The sequence below is a fragment of the Arachis hypogaea genome, chromosome 5, assembly GCF_003086295.3.
Source record: "Arachis hypogaea cultivar Tifrunner chromosome 5, arahy.Tifrunner.gnm2.J5K5, whole genome shotgun sequence".
Lineage (NCBI taxonomy): Eukaryota > Viridiplantae > Streptophyta > Magnoliopsida > Fabales > Fabaceae > Arachis > Arachis hypogaea.
Window position 1 is genome coordinate 90,756,282 of NC_092040.1, and position 11,501 is coordinate 90,767,782.

Consider the following 11,501-nt stretch of genomic DNA (forward strand, 5'->3'; position numbering starts at 1 on the left):
TTTGTTTTGTCTTGGATTTATTACGAGTGGATAGTTGAAAAATTAAACTATGAATAATTTACTTTTGAGTTTAATTTTGATGAATTGTGTAAAATATTTTATACAGTTATGCAATCATAACCGTTCATTTGGATGACCATTCACGTAATCAATGTAAAAGATAGTTATTTTTGTTAATATGACGTTATATGATTGAATGTATATATAAAATAATTTTACATTGACAGTACATCAAAGTTAAATTCTTTACTTTTACAAAATAATATTTCAACAAGTCAATCCAACAAATTTCATATATAGGTTTTTTTAAAGCCTATAATCTAGCCTTTTGAACTATTAGGTTTTACAAAAGTCTAAATCTAACCCCCTTTTTTTAAAAAGATATTAAGTCTAGATAAAAAAAAGGATAAATACTGTTTTGATTCCTAACGTTTAGGGTCAGAATCGAAATCGTCCCCAACGTAATTTTTTATTTAGAATCATCTTTAATGTTTTTTCGTATTAAAATCGTTCTTTTTAATAAAATTTTTTATTTTATTACTAAAATACCCCTATCCTAATAAAAAAATTATAAAACTAAAAAAAGAAAAGGACGCGAGAGGAGAAGGGAGAAAGGAAAGAGAAAAGGACGTGAGGAGGGGATTGGAGGAAAAGGGGAAAGGGAGAGGGGGAAGGGGAAGGGGGGAGCCCCGACATCACAATGCCATCGTCGTGAATCCCAATGCCGTTGCCGCCACCTTTAGGTCCTTCGCCACCGAACACGAGCCAGCGAGAGAGGAAATTCAAAAAAGAGAGAGAGAAAGTGCCGATGGAGGGGAAGAGGCCGCCACCACCATCGCGACACCTACCTTGTCGCTAGTCCGCCCACGAGCCGCCGCCAGCATAACCGCGAACAGAAGAAGACGTCGCGGGCGTTCATGCATGCTTCTGCCGCCGTGGAGTGCGTTGCCGGAAGGGGAACCCGACGCGAGGAGGGCTGCGCGCGAAGGAGAGAGAGAGGGATCCGAAGCTGAGCTGGGTTCCTACCACTGCCAATCTGCCCAGTCGCCACTGCCAGATGCATCTGCTTCTTCTTATGCTTCTGCGTCTATGTTTGTTTTTGCTTTTGCTTTGTTACTGCTTTGCTTCTGCTTCCGATCCTACTTCTGCATCTGCATCTGTATCTGCTTCTACATCTGCATCTGCATCTGCTTCTTCTTCTGCTTTGGCTTCTGCATTTGCTTCTTCTTCTGCATATGCATTTTCTTCTGCTTATGCATTTGCTTTTATTTTATTTTTGCTTCTGATTCTGATTTTGTGTGTTGATTTTATTGTTGAATTTGATGTTGATTCTAAATTTCATGTTGTTGAATTTGATGTTGTTTCTGCTTCTGAATTTGATTCTGATTCTGAGTATTAGTATTTGATGGGAGTAAGGGAAGTGGTGGTTAGGGGATAGAAACAGGCCAGGCTTTGCTCTTAATATGCCTAGCCTATCATATAGTCAATTGGTCTAAACTTGGCCTGTAGCCTGCTATATACTTTTTTAAAGTACTAAATCTGGCTTGTTATTCAAACTGGCCTGACTTGAAGCCAGTTAAAAGGCCTGATAATTTTTTTTACAAAAATAAAAATATTATTTAAAAAAATTATTTTTTAATAAACATTTATATGTAATATCTCATATTTAATATTTATAAAAAATTAAATTTTAAAGTATTTAAAATATATAAAACTATTTATAATTAAATATAATAAATTTAAAATATCTCATAATTTTGGTAATAATAAAAAAATTATTTATATATATAATTATGTATTAACAGACTCAGGCAAGCCTGACAAGCCAATAAGATTAACTAGTGAGTCTGGACTTGGCCTATTAACATACTTGAGCCTGTGTCTATTTTATAATAGGCCACACAAGGCCAGGCCAAACGCAGGCCAGGCTACAGGTCCCTAGCAAGCCGCCTGTCCTTTTTCCACCCCTAGTGGTGGTGGTGAAGTAAGGGAGGTGCTGATGGTGGTAAAAGGTATTTTTGTCGGTAAAAAATTAAAAAGACGATTTTAATACGAAATAAAATGTTAAGGACGATTCTAAATAAAAAATTACGTTGGGGACGGTTTCGATTTTGACCCTAAACATTAGGGACCAAAACAATATTTATTCCTAAAAAAATAAATATTAAATACATACAAAAATAGTATGTGTATATAAAAAATTAGTTATCAAATAAATTATTATGTATTTGTATATAAATACATGTATTTTTAATTTTTTTAATTTATATTTTATATTTTAATATATATTTTATATAAATGATTGATTTAATGATTTTTTTTTATCCGTAACATATATGTATATAATACAATTGTTCATTTAAAGATGCATGTTGAAACAACATCGTAAGTACAATAATCTACTATGAGCTTTATATTCACATGAATGTTCCTTGGGGTATTAATGGCTATAAGATTTTGAATCAGCAGGGGTCATCAGTTTTCGACTTGATTGTTTTCCAACTAAGAATTAGTTTGGAACAGCGGCATAATTAATAATCTGTTTAATTTCTTTGTGACTCTTCTAAGGTTTGTTTGCTGGAATATGGATTTCAAAAGAAGTTGGTAATCCCAGAATCTTCAGGCTGAAGTAATTAATTTCCTGCTCTTTCTGAAGAATTGTATACAACAATGTTATATATAGCTGCTTGATTTCATTATCTACAATCCCATTATTGCAACGAAAATTAAACCAGCTGGAAAGCAATGAAAAATATATAGATAGAAACAAAAATACAACTACTAATTGGCCAATTTTACTGTTCAAAATCAATGACCTTATATGAAAAGGTCTCATGGATAGCCTTACGGATATATAGCCATCTATAACAAACTAGTCTACCAAACTCTTGTTTAAGATCTGTTGGATCACTTTAATATGCTAAATATACTAGATTTGATATTGTTTTTTCGGTTAACAAAGTAAGCCAATATATACACTCTCCTTTTATTATTCATTGGCAATGGCGTTAAAAGAATGCTATGGCACTTTGCTGGAATCATTAATCATGGACTAAACTTTCATCCTAGCACTAATTTTAGACTCTATGTTTGTTTTCTCTAATTCAAATTGGGATTCTGATCTTAACGATAGACGCAACACTTGTGGATATTGTGTTTATTTAGGAGATAACTTTGTATCATGGTCTAGTAGAAAGCAAGAAGTTATAAGCAGATCTAGTGTCGAAGCAGAATACAGAGGCCTAGCAGCTGTGGATTCTGAACTCATTTGGATGTAGAATTCACTTATTGAACTTCATATTCGAATACCAACACCCCCTACTATTTATTGTGACAATATTAGTGTTTTGATGATTGATGTCAATCCCATTTTGATTTTGCATCACAAAACCAAACACTTCAAGTTGAATCTTCATTTTGTAAGGGATAGAGTCAACATCAAGAACAACTACACATAGTTCACATATCAACATTAGATCAAATTGCATATTTATTTACCAAACTTTTATCCCTTGTTGGCCTTGAACGTTTTAGGATAAACTCAAGATCATTTCAAGACTGATCATGAGTTTAAAGGAGGGTGACAAGGGTAAAGATTAAGAATGTGTGTTACTTTCTTAAATTTTAAGTTAACTCTCTAATTCTCCATGTTTTTATCAACTACTATAAATATATAGCATATCTTTTCATGTGATGTAATCAATCTTACCTTAGTTCAATAAACAAATACTTTATACTCTCAATTACAATTTCTTACGTTAATCCTCTATTGATGATCATCAATTTCTTCCTCTGCTTCTAGATCCTTTCAATTTTCTTCAACTCCCATCACTTCCATCCATCAATAACAAAGACATATACAAATTAATTCAAATACTACTGAGTTTGAAGCATATATACAGAAAAAATTTAATGAAGAACACACTGCTAGCATTAGTCGTCCTTCTTGTTCTCATTGCCCTGAGCATTCAACCATTGCTTGGTGAAGCTGATGCTTCACCCGAACGAGTGGTTGACGCTTCTAGAAGAAGCTCCGAGTGGGATCAAAATACTATATTGTCCCTGCCATGTTCTGAGTTTAAGGTGTATTTCATATTTTATTTTCAATGAGCGGGATCAATAAATTACCATGGCTTAGTTTTAAGTCTTATTTTAGTTTAGTTTAAGTTAAATCCCAACCGCTCAATCAAATTATACTGAAGGCTTAGATTGTGTGAGAGGAGAAACAGAATCAGTTAATTCTGTTCCTACGATTGGTGCTGAAATAGGAAAGTTAGTTGAGTCATCAACGGCTAGTTACCTTATATAGTTAGATAGTTTAGCTAGTTTAGGAGTAATAATCAAAGTAAATTAAAGCACGTTTTATTGAGGAGTTTTACTAATACATTGATGAGTCCATTATTTGATCCATCAGAAAATTTTACTCTCTCACACAAGAAAACTGAAAAAAGAAGAAAGAAAGAAAGGCCTAGCAAGCTGGTCTCTGCCATTGTTTTATTTATTGGCTAATTAGAGCTTAATTAATTAAGCCTTCTTGAACATGACCTTGAAAGTTGGAACCTGATCGCTGAGAGACAAGTGCTTGGTGCCATCAGAGTCGGTGAAAATGCCAAGAGGCCTACACAGAGTGGAGCAGTTACAAACAGAAGGACAAAAAGAGAGGTTATAGTCTTTGCCGTCCTTCTCAATCTTGAACCAGTTGACAACGGTGTTGACGCCAGGGTTTCCGGCAACGCCGTCGGTGCTTATGAACCACACGCCGCTCAGCACCTTGAGAAGCCTCCACACGGATGACTCCTTGCACTTTGGTGCTGACGTGGACTTGATGTTGAGATCCGTGGAAGTTAGAATAACGCCATCTTTGTTGGGAGTGGAAGGTGTGAAGGTCACTGGTGTGCCACGTGTCACTTCGAGCTTGTCTTGCAAGACGTAGATTGGACACGTGCTGTTCACGCTGCTTCCGACGGTTAAGCCACCGCCTCTGCCTCTGAGAACTGGCAGAATGAAGTATTTGACTCCGCTTCTGAGTTTCTGACCGGTTACGTCGAGAACTGGTTCCGCTGCTGATGCTGCCATTCCTATCATCATGGCAGAGCATATCATGATTGCTGCGAGTGATAATGAGGACTTCATTTTTGTTTTCAAATATTTGTGCTCTATTAATGTGGATAGGACTTAGGAGTATAATAAAAAGCGGTGTTGTTAGATGTAATGTGCTTTTCTGTGTTTTGAGTATGTATGTGAATAATGGAAATTGATACATCTATTAATAGTGTTTTTGGGTGGAAGTGGAACCATGTTAATTATATTCGTCAACTTGGACTATAAGGATCGATGTTTTATTTTATTTGCATCATTGCATTCTCACTGATAAAAATTATTTTTAGTGCTCATTAATATTAATTTTAAAACTAATAAAAATAATCTCTAATATATTTAGAGTTCAGATGTTCGGAAGAATGGTAAATCAGGTGAAGTAAAGGTAAGTACAATCAAGTGAGATAGGATCTAGATTTGGGTGCGAGTTTTTGGGATGAGATGATCGATCGAATTGTCGATGTGTCGACGGATAGAATTACCTGCAAAGATACTCCAATATTAAATTTAGTATATATATCAAGAGGCAGTTAAGAAATATGATGTATCACTAAAAAGGTAAGTCTCTTCCTATTTATATTTGGATAGACTCATTTTCTTAAACTCATTCATCTAAAAATTTTTACAAATTGTCCAAATTTTTTATAGATCACGAGATAACACGTGGATCACCTCTAACCATCAGTCGAATACCGACGAATCAAAAATTATAAGTAGATCCATAGCCGTTGTTGAATCGAATCAGAATATTTACTAATAATTAAATATTGATCAATGTCATCTTATATTTTGTCTAAAATATTTTAGTAATAATTATATAATTTTTGATAAAAAAATTTTAATAATCACAAAAAATATATAATTATTATTGTAATATATAGTAATAATCATAACTATATATATAATTATCGTAAAATATAAGTTAAATAAAATATGTAATAATTATTATATTATTATTAATAAAAGTTTGTCATTAAAAATAATTTTTGTTGTAATGGGATGGCTAACCTAATTACTAAGCAATACAGTGACATACATGGACATATGTAGGCATGAGTTTTTTTTTTTTTTTTAAAACAAAGAAATCTTTGGAATAATGGTGCACGGGAAGGTCATAATATATGGACACTTAAATTAAGAATAAAAGCGGATAGAGATAGAGAATGATTTTTTATCTTTACTTTTTAAATATAAAAAAATAACACTTCTCCTTTTTGATAAATATTATGTCCATCTTTATTTATAAAAGATATACTCTTTTGTAGGATTAAATTATCATATTTTTTAGTCTATTTAACTAAAATATTATTCAATAATTATTATAATTATATATAAATTAATAATTATTATTTTATTGATTAAAATAATATTTTTATTTAAAAAATTTATTTATTTTATATTATCACATAATAGAAATATATTTTAACTTTTTACAAAAGTATTAATTTTAATTTTTATATTCGATAATTAGTGATAAAATATTAAAAACAAATAAAATTTATTACATAAATAATAAATATATATTATTCTATATTATTACTAATTTATATATATATATATATAGCTATAATAATTATTCATAAATATTTTGATGAAACAGCGTAAAGAATAAACTATTTTAGTCTTACAAATAAATATACATTTACTAATAAAAATATACAAAATAATATACATAAAAATAATACAAAATAATATTCATCATTCAGATAAAAATATTTAAAATAATTTTTTAAAAATATTTTTAAATAATTAAAATTTAATACATATAATAGATTAAACTATATTATTTTTATTAAAAATAGATTAAATAAATTGATTTAAAAAAATCAATAAATTATACCTTAAATCGATCTAAATTAATATTTTTTTATAAAAAATAATTAAAATATATTTATTATAAAAAATTATTAAAATATTATTATTATTATTATTATTATTATTATTATTATTATTATATATTTTAAAAATTCTAAATTTTAATATTTTTTTCTCTATTATTATAGAGTTAGAATTTAGAATTTTTAAAATTAAAAAATATATATATAATAATAATATTTTAGTTATTTTTTATAATAGGATTATTATAGTTATTTTTTATAAAAAAATATTAATTTAAATTAATTTAAAGTTTAATTTATTAATTTTTTGGTCAAATTAATTTATCTGATTTAATTTTAACAAAAATAACACAATTTAATTAATTATATATATTAAATTTTAATTAATAAAAAATATCTTAAAAATTATTTTAAACATTTTTATCTGACTCCTAATTAATAACATTATTCCACCTCCAAATAATATCAATGGAATGCAGGTGTGTAATAGTGAGAAAAAAGGTTTGAGTGCGCAAAGGTGTTTTATACTTTTATCTATTCTCACTTCTCAGAGTGTGATGGCCAACACTATCCATGTGAAAGTGTGAACTCATATGACTAGCATCATTGCACCGAACGTGCGTATGCTTTATTTTAGAAATATTATATTAGCTCAACTTATTATACATTATGAAAACATGCCCAAATTAATATATAATATATTAATATCTGAACGAATAATTGTGTGAATGATCGATCCATAAAATAATAATTATGAGAGGCCACCTTGCTTAATTATGAGAAGCCACTTTGCTTGACCACTTTAGATCTATAATACGCGTTGGCCAATGGCCATGATCATATATGTCTAGGAGAAACTTTACCACTGATGTTAGAGACAAAAAAAAATTATTAGTTATTAAAATAACTAATAAATATTAAATAAAATAAATTTTAATTAATTTTTGTTAATTTATTTTAATTACTAAATATTTCGAATTTCTACTTTATATTTACTGTTACACTTGTTATCAGCATAGTTAGATACCCGTATATATTGTTTTTACTTTTAATTTATCAAACTAAAAACATAATTAAGCCAATTCATCATCAGTTAACTCATGAATAATAGAATGAAAGAGTATTATCATTTTATTTCTACTAGGGTATCTAGTAATATTGTTTTACATTATTAAATTTTATTTTAAGTTATTGAAAAGAGCAGCTTTGTTTTTAGATTATTATTATTATTATTCTTTCATTTCCTTTTAACTAAATCCATCGCATATAGAAAATATATACAAATATATGTGTGAAAATAACATTACGTTAAGGAAAAAATATACACCAATTTAAGAGGCTTTCCGATATTCCATTATAGCAAGCTCCTCCTTTAATATTTATTTTTAAAATGAATTAAAATCATGTAACATGACTATCTTATCCAAAACATATGTGAATACTGAATAGTAGTGCTTAGATGTGATCTAGGCATGTAATAGCTGTCTTTTGTATCTTTCCACGGGAAAAAACAAAAATACTAATTAAGGCAAGGATTTGTCCAATATAACGTTAATTATTAGATACCCCCAGGCTCACTATATTAAATATTCATATAATAACTAAAGATGGCTCCACTTTAATAGTTTAATTTATCATTTAGTCTTATTTGTTAGTAGCATTTAATGGCAAAAAAATAATGAAAAGTTAAATTAAATATTAAAATTTTATAAAAATAAAAACCAAAAAATAAGTTTACAATATATATCTAAAACAAAAAAGAAAATAAAAATTTGCAAGAATTGAAAATGTATAGCCCTTATTATCATAACACTTGTATATGTTTAGCACCGCCAATATTATTCGTTCATTACTTTTTACAACCACCAAAGAAAGAGTAACTTATTTAGACGCCTATTTTGAGTTGTTTGGAAAGTTGCAGAAGTTATTTTTTCTGATTTTTAAATTATAAAAAGGTACGGTATGCGTGTTTGGTATTATTTTAAAAAAAAATAATTTTTTAAAAAATTAATTTATAATTTTTTAAAAAAATAAAAATATATGACCTCGACAAATTATTTTATTATTTTTATAAAAAAAATGACCTTAAAATAAGAAAATTTATTTTTATTTTTGACTTTATAAAAAATATTGAAAATACTAAGTCCATTATTATTTTCACCCAAAACTTCATATGTTAGAAGTATGAGTTTTTTACCATTATTTTTACGTAATGATTTATGCTTAAAATATTGATCCTCCATTACTATTTTAAAAATAATATTCTATCTGAATTATTTATTGCATATATTTTTTTTATTTTTTTATTATTTTATTACTCTATTTTTATTATTAAATTTATATTTAATATTGTGTATGGTATAAAATTTCAATTTTAATTTTATTTTTGTCATATAATTTTATTTTTATATAGCTACTATTATTTTTATAGTTAATTATAGCAAATTCTTGACCCCAATAAAAGAGGAGGGAATTTTAATAAAAGTAAAAAAAATAAAAAAAGCAATAACAAAATATACATTGACATATATTTCATATTTATTTTTTATTTTTATCTACCATATCATATAAGAACACTATTATGAGTGAAGATGAAGTAGAAGAACCAGTTTCTACCTAAAAAATAAAACTAATAAGAGAGCAAATAAAAAATTAATTACCTAAACAATTGTAATCTTAGTGATTAGGTTATAGAAAATCAATATTTAATATTAAAAAGTATTTTTTATCATCGTTGTTTTAATATCTATTTTTTGTGAAAAAAAATGTATTTTTTAAATTATTTATCCAAATGCTACACCTTTAAAATAAATACTTTTATAACTAAAAATTCAAACATAAAATAACTTATTTATAAACTATTATTAATAAAAATCATTATATTTTAAACTTTTTTTTCAAAAAAATTTATTTAAGTTATTTATTCAAATTGAGCCTTTATCATACACTCACTTAAAGTTAATGAGATAGATTATTATAGATTCAATCATTTTCAATTATTTAATTTCTCCATATATCGCTATTGATGAATATGCAAATATGATTACTTGATTTTCGAGTTAAAATTTTGTTAACAAATTTTCAAAAAAATTTGTTAATAAGGTAGGTTATTATTGCAACTTATTTTGAAACTTCGAAAGTTTTAATCATTATTTAATATATATTTTTACATTTAACATTTTAATAAGTGTCCTTAACAACATTTGGTTAGCTAAAACCCTTGTTTGAGTAATTGGAAAATAAACTAAATTATCCATCAACTATAGTACTTTCTTTGACATCCAAACACATACATCGATCCCTATTTTTTAACCGATAGTATAATATTGAATGCACCTTCCCAATCTTAGTAAGATACAAGCAATTAGCCTATATATACATCATGCATGGAAGTTAAACCTTTTCTCATAGTAAAATATATATTATAATCTCGCTCTTAGATTCTTCATATATACTATATAGATTTCCCTTCGTGTTATCCACTACTATTATTTTACATCACAATAACATATCATATGGAGTGCCATACCTCACCATCAAAACTGGCTTTTGATTCATTCTATGATCAATTAATAATGGTAATGAACGTGCGTGGCTTTTGATATTTTGTTTATTCAATAAAAGATACTTTTAAAATTTAAAATTTTTAAATATATATTAATTTTAATATACTGTAAATATAAAATTATTTTACAATGCATCTAATAACTTAATGTTATATTAATAAAAATAATTATCTATTATATTAATTATATAAATAATTATTTGAAAAAATAATTATAATTAAATAATTATTTAAAAAAATAATTACGATTAGTCTAAAATATTTTATATTGTCTGTACGTATATATACGGTTATAATTGAGAACTTGCACATGGAGAATAATTTTTCAAAAGCAGCAAAATATTTTTTCTGAAAGTGTGAACGAAGTAGATGTGGCACCTTAATCTACTCGGAATTTAATTTACATATGGCTCATGAGCTGGTGAAGTGCGGTGATATGGGGAAAGAGAGTGATGCACGAAATAGTGGTGTCAGGGGGAACAACTCGGACCCTCCGAGTTCTAATCCCAACTCGCACCGTCCGAGTTCCATGCAATCTCCTGTAGCCAGTTTCGAACTCGGACCCTCAGAGTTGTATATCATCACGGACCGTCCGATTTCTTAATTAGCCAAACGCACGGTCCGAGTTCGTTGTTGCATGTAACACGCGTCGCTCTCCAGTTTTCCCCCGAACGGTGCCCCTATTTGAATAAAGAAACAAACCCAATTGCTCTTCTCTCACCATCCGAAAACGAAAGACACACACTTCACTCTCAAACCTTGTTCTTCATCTCTGAAACTCATCTTTGCATGGTGGAGAAGAAGCAATCATGCCCAAAAAACATAAAATTAAAGATGTTAATCGATGTGAGCTTCATATTATTCATTATCTCAGTGATCCTGATTATGTAAGTATTTTTTAATTATTTCTAAGATTAAGAAATTTATTTATATTTATAATTATTAATATTAAGAATTTAATTATTATGATGGTGATTGTTGGTAATAAAAAATGCAGTTGA

At 28.1% G+C, this 11,501-nt stretch overlaps 1 protein-coding gene across 1 annotated transcript; it reads right to left on the reverse strand.

Moving 5' to 3' along the window:
• Positions 1-4,346: 4,346 nt before the first annotated feature.
• Positions 4,347-5,323, reverse strand: LOC112801856 (kunitz trypsin inhibitor 5). Its single transcript, XM_025844800.3, has one exon. It carries the CDS (start codon positions 5,131-5,133, stop codon positions 4,525-4,527), a length of 609 nt encoding a protein of 202 aa, XP_025700585.1. The 5' UTR covers positions 5,134-5,323; the 3' UTR covers positions 4,347-4,524.
• Positions 5,324-11,501: the final 6,178 nt, after the last annotated feature.